Raw genomic sequence first — 15,832 nt, 5'->3', positions numbered from 1 at the left:
GCCAAGACTGACTGTGTTGCTGTCACACCTTTCGCCATCCCTGGTGGAGCTGCTTGCATGGCTCCTAAGGTGATGGCCTGAGCACCTAAGGCTGATACGGTCGAGGGTGCCAGCCCAGATCATAGCTGGTTCCCAGTTTCAGAAACTGCATCTATGCCATTTTAGCTGCATCTTTTTGTACATGTGAAGATTCTACAGAGGTCAACTTTGCTGCCTGACATGCACAAAGGGGGGGCATGCTACAAGAGAAAACCTACATTATTTAGGATAACCGATTCTACGAGACCTCCAGCCACTACAGCTGTCCTGCCCGCTCTAGTGCAAGACACCTGACCTCCCACGGAATGTCTTCCTATTCTGCCAAAGGACGGAGAAGCAGTTATGCTGAGCCCCGATTCCTAGGCCACGGACCACTTCTTAACACAACGCAATGCCTTTCCCCGACATATGCCCCTAGGCAGTAATCCTCTTCTGTGACCTCTCGATTTTGCTAGACACTGCCACTTAAAAACATGCAGACGTGAACTACGGCCCAAGATCCAGGAAGAATCACATTAAAAACCGACCCACGACTGTGGCCGGCTGTTATGTCCTAGCCCCCATTAGAACGTTTACCTTGCCTCCAAAACAGTCCAATTCACATCCAGGGACTTAATCAAATGCATGGTGAAAAATGTTACAGCGTGATTAAAATGCAACAATCACATAAATTAGGCTAGTCAGCTACTGATGGTCAAAAAAACAATAAATTCTAGGAACTGCGGAAAGAACACAATATGTGCAGAATCTATAATATTTAGAAACTCAAAGTCCGAGAAGGCACAGAGAAGCAGAAGCATTAACCTGCTTAACTATCTTGTCTATAGGGATATGTCTTACCTGTGAACACAGGTTCTCATAACAAAACCATGTCTTGGGGGTCTAATGTGCTTCTCCCAGTGATAGCACGTGCAACCCCCAGCTCAGTGGGTGATTTCATTTGCTGTAGAAATTACTGTGCAACCTGAAAGTCAGGTCGAATCGGAGCAGGCTCAACTCAGTATTGTCACGTAGCCAATATTTGATAGACTTAGAATGTTACTCCGAGTACTAACAGTATCGAACCCATTTAAAAGGTGTGAGAAAATAATGAAATATTTTCTCTTACTTTGCTGTTTTCGGTTTAGAGAGGGCACGAATTAACGCGTGCGCGTGGGCATGCACCGAGCTGCAAAAGGACAGTTGCAAAGAAGACAGGCGAGACTGTGCCAGCTTGGCACTGAAAGAGTGGCGCTGTTTACAGCTGAGTCTTACCATCTCTCCCTGGAGCGCCAGAGTGCGGCCCGTGACTCAGGGTGCCAAGGTGCAGAGAGGAGTTTAAACAATCTTTGTCGAGAGCATTTGGAACTGACATTTCACACAACAGAACGGAAACCTGGAAGAGCAGGTCGAATGTTACCTGCAAGGAGCAGGCTTCATGGTACAGTCCATTCGCGTCTCTCTCGCTGCCGGCAGCGCGAGAGTCCCAGGGCGGGACCGAGAGCTCCCCTGCTTCGAGGCTGTTAAGTTAAACCCTGCACACCCTTGGTACAAGGTATATGTGTGCCACCTGTGACCGAGGGGGCTTTCTCTATGGCATATTTCTGGCGGTGGTGGGCAGTGACGCTCTTTTTGGGGGACCAGGACTTATTTTTCATCATTAAACTTTGACCATGAGCAAGAGAGAGAGAAACACAGACATCAGCAATCTGAGTCGGGAGTAGCACAAGAAAGGTGAACAGGTGACGATAAACTTAGCAATACCAAGGTAAGTGGACCTAGACTAAAAATATACTCAGCCTGAGTGACCTGAAAACAGGATTTGGTTCATTCTGAATACTCGGAAAAAGACATTCGGCAGAATGGTAATTGGAACCTAGCACCAAATTTAAACTAGTCGTTTGGTGAACTATGTCACAATGTGTCTGACAACACCAGCTGAGATCATCATACAAAAGAACATTCTAGAATGCTTATTGTTGGTGATGGTTAGTGATGCAGGACTGGGTAACCAGGACTGACTGTTCTTTTCTCTGCAAAGGATGGCCCCTTACAAAATCTGCTATTCCTTTTAGCACAGGGCTCTGTTTGGTCATTTACTTAGGGGGGCTCACTATATCACATAGGTGCTCCAAAGGCCCAGTCACAAATGATTACTGCTTTGCATTCACTTTATTTGCACCACAGCGCACACTTGTTTTTAGCCACATAAATTAATTGCTGCATTCTATAAATATTTATTTCTGGCCTGTAGAAGATCCCTCAATTATGGCAATATTCCATTAGTTGCCCATCAGAACTGTTTGTAAGTCAAATTATTTTTCACCCAAAATATTTTAAACATTATTCTGCTTTTTGCACCTATTATTTTCTACATATTTGTCAGGGTTGGGTTTTATTCCCAGTTCAGCCCTATTGGTCACAGACAATTTCCAGTACCTATCTCACATTGGGCCTGCATCATCACTTCTTCTCTTTCCTCCCTGGAATTGTACCCAGCGCCCTGTGTTGTTAAGTGCCCCAAATAGGAATCAGGGGCAGAAGGCTAATCATGCAGAAGAGCATCATCATAGGCCGCTGTGGTGGTTGAAAAAGCTGTGGACCCAGAGGCTGTTCGTACTTTTATCATCAGGTCTTGTAAACCTGGGACTCCGAGTCAACTTCTTGCAATACTAGGTGTGCTGTGTTAGAAGTAACATGTTCACTCCAGAACTTCCTCAGTGGTTCCAAGGAGGAGATCCAGTCAGTGCCTTTGATAGAAGATCATGAAGGTTCATCCTACGTGGCATGAAATGATCTTAAATCACTTAATTACCCAGTAAATAATCAGAGGAGTTACTATGAGAGGGCTACAACACCTGCTGGAGACATCACAATGAATCTCTGCCTCTCCCAACCTTTCTGTCCGTAGGGCACTGCGTAGTGCTCTGATTCAACTCTATTCTGACATGTGGCTCAACCAGGACTACAGAATGGGACAATAACAGAGTTTTATAGACTATGATTCACTATTCTACCTGCTTCCTCTCACCTGGTATTGTGTCTTATTGTATAATGTGTCTTTCTTCCACGTACTGCCCTCCTATGCCCTTGGGTCATGTTCCAGCTTTATAAACTCTTTTAAATAAAATAAATAAACCACTGGTAGTGTAGCACTCTCCCATAGAAAATAACAGAGGCAGCGTTGTAAATTAACACGCCATAGGAAATAATGCGAACATAAGTTAATTTTGACTTCTTAAAAATATATATATTTAATTTATAACATAACTAAATGTAATTATTTTATTTTAAAATATTTAATAACCCTTTGTAACTGAAAAAGAAATGTACCTTTCATTTTTTAGAAAATATAATAAATTTTAGTTCATTCTATATAACGTGTAATAGTTTTTACTGCATAATAAACATTTTACTTACATCTTTAACAAATAATTTAAATTTAAATTAATATATTTAAATAATGAAATATTTAATTCAAAACTCCATTAATAGTGTTATAATATCGTCGGTGTTTATTTTTAAGTTTAATGAACTTCTAAACTTTTCTTCATCCTTTACCACAGGGAGATCTCCGCCCTGGAGGTGGAGATCTCCACCTACATGTGAAAATCTACAAATAGTAACTTTCTACTTGTAAATTATGGTCTACCCACTGGTTTCAATAGATGGAGCAGCATAAGCCTATATTTTATAGTACATTTACACTTACAAATTGTGAATTGCTGAAAGTAGTAAATGTATTATAAAGTTTGAGTAACATGCAAACTTACTTACATATAGGTTTATCTTCGTGAATAGGCTCTAGCATATTTACTGTGTGGGAACATTTGCTAACAATGCATCACATAGTCCAGTGACCAAGAATATGGTGTCTGGGTTCCACAAAGATGATTGTGCTTATCTCTTTTGAGCCTCAATTTTAAGGAAAGCATGTCTAATGTTACATTTCTACTACTTACAACTTAGTTACTGATGCCAAGCTGAAAATGACAGAGATGCAGTCTCAATTGTCTTCTCAGTGGTTTGTAGAAAAGAGCTTCTAATACATTTGAGGCACCTCTCACATGTAACTGGAAGGAATGAACTTGGTTATTTCTGCTCCAAGGGTCAGACTCTCAGAGCTCTTTCACTGCTGATGTCTTGACGTGTACATATGTGGCCCATTGCACCTGCTTGGCTGGCAGAGAAAAGAATAAGAACCCTGTTTGTAGTGAAGTTGTGTTTCCGGTTTCCCCTTTTGCCCATCCTTTGAAAAGTGGCTATGGTTCACATGCAAAACCTAATTACCATGACATACATGAGTAAATAGAGCTTTGTGCCATCTGGTCACCGAGCACAACATGTCTTAGTTCAGCATAAAGAAAGTGGAGGAGAACAGACTGGTCATGCTCCACCGTACCTAAAAATGGAAGCTCAACTTTATGATCTTCAAATGTATGTTCAGCACATGGGTACTGCTGTTGATGCACCGCTTTACCAAGAGTCGCAACAACAAAGTGCCAACACTGTATATCCTTGAAAGGGAATCACTGAGGCTCTCTGCCTTCAGAACACAGTTTTCAAGGCTGCAAGTCTTGGAAGGTCCTACATCCTTTTTACGTTCCTGGTATTCTACACTGTAAGACTTATTCTGATAACCGGTGCCTGAGCTCACAAACGGTGGTACTTGAATTTAGAAAGGGAAATGATCACCAAGCCTCTTCATTGAGTAGAATGTCTTGGCCTAAGAGGGGCAGGTTCTTAACTCCCCTGCTCCATCTTTGAGCTAAAAGTGTTGGTTCCTGAAAAACAGAGCCATCTCCATCTTGCATCACTCTAATTGAAGGAAGTGTGTGCACATCAGATGAATTGCACCAGAACAAAACAGAATATGTAATGGTTTAAGTAGTTTCTGCCTTTGTATGTTATCACATTTGTAAAACACCTCATCAATGATTTTCTGGTGTTATCAGCTGGTGGTAAAAGAAGAGACGCATCAGTTTAAAAAAAAGAACACAACAGGATAAAAGCAATAAATAGGATTATAAATAAAAGTAAATATAATGCATAATAGCAACCCCCTCAACATAAATGCATATTTTGAGCTTTATGAAACTTCCACATGAGGTCAGGGACATTAGTTAATTTTTTTTATGTATTTCACGTGGCTTGTTGATAAATTGTTATAGTAGTAATTAATTAAAATCATTGGAAATGCGATTCTAGCATAGGCATACTTTCTATCGAACTACTGTGTTAGAGAAATATTACAAAATATAAATACTAAAACACTACGTTGAAATTAGCTGAAAACATCATAATTAGAAACGTTCACACTGGAAATGCTTATCACTCTTGTTGAAAAGTTATGGGGTATATGTTTATACTTTCATCATCAAGAGAAAACCTTGTTGTTAAGAAGTCTTGATCCTACATTCTCTCAAGTGGCCAGTTAACCAGTTTCCTAACCCTTTTGCTGCTAGGCCTCTCCTAACCCTCTACCACTCCTTCAGTGCTAAGCATTTGTTGGCTATTTGGGCACTTAGGCCTCCATCATTTTTTGTCCACAGGAGCTAGTCACATCAAATTTGCTCATTTTTCCAACATCATGGGGGTTCTAAAGGTAACCAGGTTTGTTGATTCCCCTGAAGAGGACCAAGAAATTTGTTATGTTTTGGAAAAAGTGTTGTAGAAGAAAGTGCCTGTTTTTTTCTTGCAAATGTCATCAGCAAAAGGTTAATGGTGCTAAAATCACCATCTCCCCAGCTTTCAGGGACAGGCAGATCTAATTCAGAAAAACAAATTTATTACCACAGCTTTGGCATTTTACTGGGAAATAACCAGTTTTTCCTATTTTTTGTGTTTTTAACCTCATTCCAGTTTGTGGTGGAAATGGTGGTCATGGTGGATCCCCAAAAGCTATACAGTTTTGAAAACTAGACAGAATTCCAAATTCAGCATGGGGTCATTTGTGTGGTTCATTTAAGGTTTTCCCTAACAAAGTGTTCAAATAAAAAATATTGAAAATTAGTAGGAAAAACCGCCATTTGTGACTACGTTTTCATTTGTAACTTCTCATGACGATGGCTGATTTACAAAAGCAACATACCATTATATCTACTAGACCCTTCAGGGTTGCGAGGATGTGTAAGATATGTGTGTTTTCCAAGAACCCGAGGTACCCAGAGCCAATAACTGAGCTGCACCTTTCAATGGTTTTTCATTGTGTACCTAGTATAGAGCAATTCATATGGTAAAATCTAAAGAGTGAAAAATAGGTATCAAGGAAACATGTGTTTTCAAAATGAGTACAAGATATAGAGTTTACAAGCAGTGGTTATTTGCACATCTCCAAATTTGTGAGTACCCATCCGAGATGTGAATTAGAGGGCATTTCTCAAAATGTCTTCTTTCTTGAAAACTGGCTTACATTTTGAAAGCACAAATGCAGAGAAATACAATTAGTAATAACACTTGTTCTACTATTTTGTGTTCCCCTAAATCTCCGGATAGAAATGGTACCACATTTGTGTGGGGTAGGGTTAGTACCCATGACAGGAAAGGCCCCAAAATGCAACCAGGACACATCAAAGTTTTCCACTGAAAACTGACCTTTTTTTTGCAGTGTGTCTAGCTGATAGATTTTGGGCCCCAGTTCAGCCGGCACCTAGGGAAACCTAACATACTTGTACATGTTTTAAAACTAGACACCTAGGGAACCCAGGATGGGGTTACTTGCGTAGCTCTCACCAAGTTGTTTTACCCAGAATTCCTTTGCAAACCTCAAACTTTGACAAAAAATTCATTTTTGTCACATTTCTGTGATGCAGAGTTCTGAAATCTGTGAGAAGCTACATACCTCCTTCCACCCAGCATTATCCTAAGTCTTCTCATAAAAATGGTACCTCACTTGTGTGGGAGGCCAAGTTCCAGCAAAAGGAAACAGCCTAAAATGCCATATGGATACATCAGATTTTTGTACTTAAAACTGACCCGCTTTTTGCAAAGTGTGGGTACTGTGGATTTTGGGCCCTAGATCAGCCGGCACCTAGAAAAACCTGTACATTTTTGAAAACTTTCCACCTAGCGGAATCCAGTATGCGGTGACGTGTCGATCGCATGAGAATCTTTTAACCACAGTGCCCTGCAAGCCTCAAGCTTTGCCTGACATCACACACTTTCCTTACTTTTCTGTGATGGAAACGTCTGGAATCTGCAGGAATCCACAAAATTCCTAGCACCAAGCATTGCCCTACCTGTGCCGAATAAAACCACTGCCCCGCTTATGTGACCTGGCCTAGTGCCTATTACAGGAATGGATCAAACCAAGGACAGTGGGAGCCTTTTCATGGGTTTCCACTCACTATGACCCTTAACAGTTGTGCCTGGGCCGTTGCTGACAGGTGATGTGTACTCCTACCAGGACACACCTAAAGGCCGAGTACTACCTCCCACAGACATCTAAGATAGATGTGATTTATATGCAAGGAGCATGCCCCATGCAAATTAGTCTTATTTGCATGGCTGCATGTCATCTAGATGGGTTTCAACCTGTACATCAGCTCGTGATGTAATATGCTTTGTCTGATTGCGAGCTTTGTCTCATTGTGAGCTCCTTGGAGCAGCCCATAGGTCCTCCATCCACCACTATGGGCAGGAGTGCCGGGAGTGTAAGGGCAGGTGGGAGAAACAGAGAGACACTTCCCTTGACCACCAGCCCGCCTCACCTGCACTAGTTTCTGACATCTTTGCTATGGCTCAGCTGAAGGACTCAGGGGAAATGATGCATGCTCAAATTATATGATGAGGTGTTTTACTTTATCTGTGTTCTCTGAGATTGCTTTGACTTCCAAAGAAAGTTGAATATCACCAGACAGGTGGGCCGATATCTCACGATTTTATAAATCAGGAAACCTTCCTTGGTAATCATCATTTTAATTCCAGTTCTAGGATAGCTGAAATCTATTTCTTTTTAGGAACGTTCCAACTCCTCTGTGATTTATTCAACAGTAGGCCTCTCGTGTCAAACTGGCCTGCTGCCTTGTGTGACTTTGATTTTGTTTAGATTGTTAATTAATTTTTGTTAAATGATTTTATCATTTTATCAGATCGATGATATGGTGATAACCCATGATGCAACAGTGCTGCAGCTGGAGAACCACCACACTGAGGCCATTGCAGTCCTGCAGGATGAACACAACTACCAAGTTGAAGGCAAGCTTTGTACATTTGTAATAAGCACTACAGTGTGAATAAATGCTCAGCTTCGTCAAGCATGGCTTAACCTCATGATCCATTCCCATTTCCTTCCTACGCCAGGTCCTAAGTCTTCGAGGCAGTTTGCCTATCTGACTGCCCTCACACTCGTGTTTGCAAAAGACTCTGAGCATTCAGTTCTGAAAGTCCTTGCCTGCATCTCCATCCCATCTAATCGGCCTTTCCCTCTTTTATGCTCCTTATCATCAACTTGGCCTTATCAGTGCCATTGCCATTTCCATTTTGTCAAATCCATTTTCCTATCCCATGTTAACATTGTTCAATCTGTATGTACTTAAACCACACTTCTCTGTAGCCCTGACTCCCTTTTGACTAAAACTTTGTCAAATTTTGTTGACCCAGTGCGCCATATGAGTTGTTACCTCGATTCAACACCATCCTGATTAGGACTGGATAAAATGTCTGCTAAAACAAAGAGAAAAATCAATCATTTTTTCCAGAAAATATTTTATTTAGAAAAATCTCCTAGAATCTGCTCTGCAAGCATACTAAAGTAAGGGCAGAATCCACACCTGAAGGTAAAACCCGTTTGTTTTTTAACTGTCCCTGTCATCCTAGACAACACAATGAGCAGCAGTTTTGATTGGCTGCTGATCAAGGGTTTAATGAGGAACCAGTTTGAGTGATTGAATGGCAGACAGTCAGACGTGCTGAAAAGCGCATTATGTTGTAGCAATTTAGACTGGCTGACTTTCAGCCAATCAGAATTTGTTGCTATATTTGACTCATGCAGACTTTCAGAATATCTGTGGCTATCACAGTCACGTCAGCCTGCCTGTAACAGGGTGGGCATTTTGTGGTCTGCTGTCGCGCACTGCCTGCTTTTCTACATTTTTATGTTTTTTGTCAACAGACTCCACCCTCCTAGCTCCCCTCCCCAACAAATAAATCACCTGGTTTCCCATATTTCAGATTGAAATAAAAACATTTGCTCTCCTTTAATACTGACTGTTACATAATGTTGGTACAACATGTCCATTAACTCAAGCTAATTAATTCAGCCTTGAAACCGACATGGTACAATTCAATCCATAGTTTCACGGTTTTGTCTTCCTCCAGTATCTGATTAAACTGAACAAAATATATATTAATAATATGTTTGCCTCAAGGTCTTATCACACTGGGCAGCCATTTACTTAAATTGGATTAAGAAGTTTTCAAGAATATAGACTAGGTCCACGGATGTCATACCTCTGTACATGACTATGGGACATCACAAAAAGTTAGAAACATACACATCATTAAACATATAAGCAGTGCTGAAGTGGGAAAATGTTACTTTGGGATTTCACTAATGCGACCCAGAGGTGGCCGCAGAGACTGGGTGGCATTACAAGAGTCGGAGTCATGAAGAGCGGAATCTCAGCATCAGTTTACTTTTTACAGTTTTTTTTTTTTTAAATGCCACAAAGGATTGGCAACACGACAAATGTTATAGTAAATCTTTTCTGGCTTACTTGACTGGTCACTGACAGGCTGCATTATAAAACATGAAATGGGTTAACGCACCTGCTGTAGAGAAACCAGAAAGGGAGCACCCTGCCTCACACTCCAGCATGCAGTCAGCCCCAGTGCATAATGGTAAATGCAGTACAAGTTTGTTTTTCATCCATAAAGTAAATCTAAAGTTTTTCACCTTAGTAGGTGCAGCAAGTGCTGTAAATCTCTGGACACGTGTTTCTGGGTAAGCCCTTCATCAGCTCTCTGGGCTGGGAGGTTTCCCTTAATCTCCTAATTCGAGGAGCCCAATATATCTAATTGCAAGTATATCAGGATTCTTATAAAAAAATTATGACGAACCCTCACCTACCAACTTGGGTTGCATGCCTCATCATCATCACACACACACACACACACACACACACACACACTCTCTCTCTCTCTCTCCCTCTCCCCCCCCCCCCCCCCCCCCAATGCCTTTGGTACTCCCTGTGAATGTATTGCTTCTGGTGAAGATATCCCTGTATATAGATATCTATTGCCCCTTGGAGGGAATCCCTTGTAGTCAAACAATCCGCAATAACAAGTGGCAAAGCACATCTAAGCGACAAATGGTGGGTGACTCTCTGTGATGACTGTTTGACTATAGGCGATAACAAAGGACAAACAGCAGGACAATTTCCCTGGGGATTGCCCAGGTGGGCGAATCCAGAAAATTCTTCAAGCTGCAAAAATATTCCTACCAGTAAGTAACCATTTTGGTATTGTGGTCATGGCTACAAGCAGTGGATATCAGGCAGGTTTGAAGTCTACCCTGATAGGTGAAGGATTGATTGAAGATGCTCAGCCAGTACTGAGCTACATGAATCTCACTGAAGTTGAGCGATGGCTTAGCTCACATCCCAGAGGACTCAAATGTAAATAGTGAGTCATTACTTTACTCAGAAGTTCAAAGAATTTCACTAAAACGTTGCACCCAGCACATGAATTATATTGCTACATAGACTATATAAGCATATTCATTAATATGCATGAGAACAGTGACTCCATTTTCTAACACACATCGGCCAAGGTCATGCATTCCCCCTCCAGCCATTAGAAATTACTAATGAGAGCCTTGCTCATTTATGCAGTGCTTATACTACACGGATGTACTGGTGAAAATACGTATTTCCCTCGGTGTTTTACAAGCCATAGACTCTACTCCCTGCAAATTCGTGCCCCCCATGCCGCTCACCCTCATCGGCAGTTGTGGCGACGACCAACATCTGCACTCGGGACACCTGTCCATTTTAAGTACTGCTCGGAAGTAATGTGAAACTGGCCAATAATAGCCATGGAGGAAAAAGCGCTATTGCGGTGCTCGCTTTTTCTCCTAGTCCAGTAGCACAGGTCTACAGTGCCCTCTCCTGGATAAACAGAGAATATCATCTGGGCAGTCCAAACTGGCATGACGTAAATAACGAGATGGATACATAGATAGATCACGTTTTGTGTCGCAATTGGAAACACATAGCATGGAGGACTGTATCCCATGTTCAAGCGATCTGTTGATGCAGAATGTAGCTGTAAGCATCAATAATGTATCACCCAGAGAGATTATTTTGAAACATTTGCCAAGTACTGGAGTCCGATCCGTCTCATACCCAAGTAACACTTGCAGAGCACATCACCAGTGAAATTTGTCTTCCGGCTTCAAGTTTTTCTATTCAGTGTTTGATTATTTTTTTTTTTAAATAAATTAATGATTCGATCATTGCCGCCCTATATATTAATCAACAGAGGCAACATTTGACATGCATCCCATTGTCAACTCTGGTTAGAAGCAATGTCAATTTTATTTGTAACGCGAAAACGTTCAGCACTAACATTACACTGCCATCCTCCCTGTTAAAGAATCCATAAACATTTGATTGATTTTTTTGTCAATAAAAGAGGCATTAAGAAAATAATAACTCTTTAGGCATCATACACTTACTAAACATTATATGTGCACTTCTTTGACCTTTTCCCAGAGTTGAAATCCACCCACGAGCTTGAAAAGAAGACGCTGGAAGACAACTTTGAAAACCTGCGTCTATCCCTGCAGGTCTGTATCGCCTACTTTCTTTTGTAATGAAATTGCAGGTTTTTGCTTCATATATTAAGAGCTTAAGAGGCTCTTACAAGATTTAGGGCCTTATTTAGAGTTTGACAAACTGGTTCTCCATCACAGACCTGATGTCCAGTATATCTTATTGTGTGAGTGTGTGTATATAAATTCACTTAAAAAACCAAAGGCTACAGGGACGTTATAGTCAGGCTCACATTTCAAACACACAAAACCATAGAAATTCAGCTGTTATAGTTAGTTATTTCAAGTAACTATAACTCATGCTCTAAGAACTATGACTCGCACCCCTGTCATGCACAGTTTTCTCATCAATAATGTTGCTACAAATGTGACAGTGATATTATCAGTGATGTTATAAAAGATGTCATGAGTACTGTAATATCTGGGGTAATTAGCAGTGCATGACGAGGTCGCCAGTTATAGTTACTTTAGGGCACGAATTATAGTTACTTGAAATAACTCCAACTATAACAGCTGAATTTCTATGGTTTTGTGTGTTTGAAATGTGAGCCTGACTATAACGTCCCTGTAACCTTTGTTTTAAGTGAATTTCTATGATTTTTTAAAATTCTGTTTCCTAACTATAACGTCTCTATGACCTTTGGTGTTTCCAGTGAATTTCTATGTTTTTTGATAACATAACAAACTTATAAATACTTTACGTTAATCCAACCACTGTGTGCAAGGCCTTTGGTTGTGCGTGGCGGGGATTGGCCCCAGGGTCTGGCCACACCCACTATAACCACCCAACCCTGCTCCAAGCACAGCCTGGCAGGGTTAGCCAACCCCACACCATGCACGGCCTTTGGCCGTGTATGGCGGATGTTGTCTGCAGGGCACTCATGAATTGCTTCTTTGTTTGGTAGAGATGTGATCATATTCCTGTGCTTCAAGAACGCATCTCCAGAATCACTGGGAACTCCACTCTTGGGGCCCTTTTAAAAAGCTGTCCTGTGGTAGGCCCTGCGGCCAACCTCTATAACCACCCAAACCTGTGTCACCCACGGCCAAAGGCAGGGGTTGGTCACATAGCCTGACTCCAGGAGAGGGCCATGTGGCCCCCCACTCTTGTTCTGCACGGGCTGGCCCTGGGGATGTGGTTGTCCCCGGCACCGTATATGGCCTGGGAGGAGGCCTCCCTCCTTGTTTTTAAATATGGCATTGGCCCAGGGAAATTGGTGGTCTCCTTGACCGGCGGCCCGCACAGACCCCCTCTTTAAATTTGATTGTAGCCCCTGGGGTGCGGTCCACGAAGCCCCCCATCAATTTTTGTGATGTTGCCCCCATATATTTATAAAATGTAGCCCTGGGAAGGTTATGGTCCCTTGGAGGGGCGGGGCCCGCTCAGCCCCGTATATTCATCAAATATTGCCCCAAAGAGGTGGTGGTCCCCGGCGCTCCCTCCTTATTTTTATACCATACCATGCCACCAGGACCTGGCTCACACGGGCCAATATTAAAAGCAAGCACCGCGATTGCTTTTAAAAAAAATAAAAATATTAGCAAATTTTGCTGTGAATTAAAAAAAAAAAAAAAAATACTTTTTTTTTTGACCTGGTGGGGTGCAAAAGGGGCCCCAGGGGGATATTTGCACCAAGGTTAGGGAGTTAGGGTATTAATACCTTACCCCCTTTTATTTTTTGTTAAAACTTTTTTTTTGACACTCGACATTTCTGACCCATTCCCGATCTGCAGGGGGATCCGGCAGCGATGCCCGCTGCTATTCCTCCTGGCCATGGCCATGGAGCCCCTTGCGGTCTCCCTGCGCCAATCCCCACTCATTTCTGGGATCCCTATCCCAGGAGGCAAATCCACAATGTACCTTTATGTGGTGGATATACTTCTCACACTCATGGACCTCGCTCGCTCCCTTACAGCCTTGATGGGCATCATTGCTGACTTTGCAGTGCTGTCGGGCTACTGCGTAAACTGGGACAAGAGCAAAGTGCTACCCATTTCACGTATAACCACTGCTGTGGTAATATTCGAGTACCCCTTCCACTGGAGGGCTTCACATCTCAAGTACTTGGGGATTCTAGTTAATAGGGGCCTGGAATGCATGGTGGCTGACAGCCTTGATTCCCTAATCGATAGCATGAAATCTGACTTTGAAAAATGGTCTCATCCTGGGCAGTCCATGTGGGGTAGAGTACAGGCCGTCCGAATAGTGACGCTCCCAAAATTCACATATGTCCTCGGCATGTTGCCATTGCTGACCCCGCTCTTCCTTCTTCGGTCCGTGGATAAATGCATCCATTCTTTTGCCTGGGGCTCGGTTCGCCTTGCCCGGACCACACTACAAGCGCATCGCTCATGCGGTGGCCTGGGCCTTCCCTCGGTTGAGCACTACGCCCTTGCCCCCCATATATCCCAACTGGCCTACATGCTTCCCGGGACTCCAGAGCCACAACAATTGACTGTTGTGGTGTGCACACTGCTGTCCTCCTGACAGGGACTATCCCCACTATAAACTGGAGCCATACCCACACCACACTTGGACAGTCTGATCCAAGCTATGTTGAAATCCTGGAGGCGAGCTCACACTCTCCTTGTTGTGGATCCACTTCTCCATGAATGCACACCCCTGTGGGGTAACTCCGGTCTGTGTATAGGAGGGAAGGCCTTCTTTTTGATGCAATCGCACTCGTCAGGTATTACTGGCATGCACAGAGTTATTGAGGGGGACGTCCTCAAACCCTTTGCGCAGGTGTGCTAGGAGTTTGACCTTCCACCACAGCAGTCATGGAGATATCTCCAACTTCAGCATTGCGTCAACCACCACCTGGGCGGGTGCCCCTGGTACCTGCAATCCTAGCTGGTAGGAGCCTATCTCAGGACATGGGGCCGCTTCTAAGGGGTGATGTCCAGTTTCTATAGCCTTCTGACTCGTCACCTTTTCTCTTTCCCTCTCCTCAGCAACCTTCATACTGAATGGTAGACTAGGCTATAAACGGACCACGAGGCAGAGGATTGGGCTGAACTACAGGAGGTGCTTGACCACAGGGCGAGGGAGGCACGATTGAAATTCTGCATCTTTAAAACACTGCAGGATTGGTATTGGACACCGACGAAACTTAATGCGGCGGGCCTCCTATCCCATGCCAATTGCTGCCACTTCCCTGCGCCCAGGTTCAACGTATTGCACATACTTTGCCACTGCCCTTTGATGCAGTCCTTCTGGGATGCCGTGGGGTCCATGCTTATGGAAACCCTGCCGGTCATATCCCCTCTATTAGGCACCCTGATCGTCCTGCATGATCCTGGGGAACCTGTGGACCTCTCACGCCCCCAGCGCTGCCTCATGCATACTGCCCTCCCTACAGCGAATATATGTATACTCTGCTACTGGCGAACCCCAACGCCACCCACCTGCGAAGAGTGGCTATTAGCGATGTTCCTAGCTGCTATACATAAACGTGTTATCCATAACCCCCAGGAGCGTACTGATATATTCTTCCAAATGTGGACACCATTTCTCTTGTATCCTGCGGTAACATGGGGGTACTGACCCCCCCTCACCCCTGCCCTGAAGCGTCACCTCCCTTCCCTCTCCTCCCCTCTCTTCTCCCACCTCCTACTCCCTCCTTTCTCTCCCCCCTTCCCCTCTCACCTGCATAGGTGCACACTGCCCTGTAGACCCCGAAGCACCCTCACTCCTGTTGGCAGAGGTTACCACATGGGGACCAGAATGAATGTATTTCCAGACTCTAGGGTGTGACCCAGGACTCCTAAATGACCTAAGCAATCAATCAATCAAGAAATTTATAGAGCGCGCTACTCACCCGTGAGGGTCTCAAGGCGCTGGGTGGGGGGAGGAGATCACTATTCGAACAGCCATGTCTTGAGGTTTTTTCTGAAAAGCAGGAGGTCTTGAGTCTTGCGGAGGTTGATGGGGTTGGAGTTCCAGGCCTTGGGGGCGAGATAGGAGAATGATCTGCCTCCTGTGGTGGTGCGTTGGATGCGGGGGACTGTGGCGAGTGCGAGGTCGGCGGCTCGGAGGTG

The 15,832-nt window shown here is 43.5% G+C and overlaps 1 protein-coding gene across 2 annotated transcripts in view; it reads left to right on the top strand.

Moving 5' to 3' along the window:
- The window catches only part of MTUS2 (microtubule associated scaffold protein 2), a 1,534,604-nt gene that overhangs the window by 1,468,276 nt on the left and 50,496 nt on the right, over positions 1-15,832 (top strand). For both annotated transcript variants that reach the window (XM_069202199.1, XM_069202200.1), the window contains exons 12-13: positions 8,109-8,214; positions 11,733-11,806. In XM_069202199.1, the coding sequence (XP_069058300.1) occupies positions 8,109-8,214; positions 11,733-11,806 (180 nt within the window). The remainder of the gene's footprint in view (positions 1-8,108; positions 8,215-11,732; positions 11,807-15,832) is intronic.

Source organism: Pleurodeles waltl, chromosome 8 (assembly GCF_031143425.1).
Source record: "Pleurodeles waltl isolate 20211129_DDA chromosome 8, aPleWal1.hap1.20221129, whole genome shotgun sequence".
Lineage (NCBI taxonomy): Eukaryota > Metazoa > Chordata > Amphibia > Caudata > Salamandridae > Pleurodeles > Pleurodeles waltl.
The sequence above is the reverse complement of the archived record's forward strand: the minus strand, read 5'-3'. Positions and strand labels throughout refer to the sequence as shown.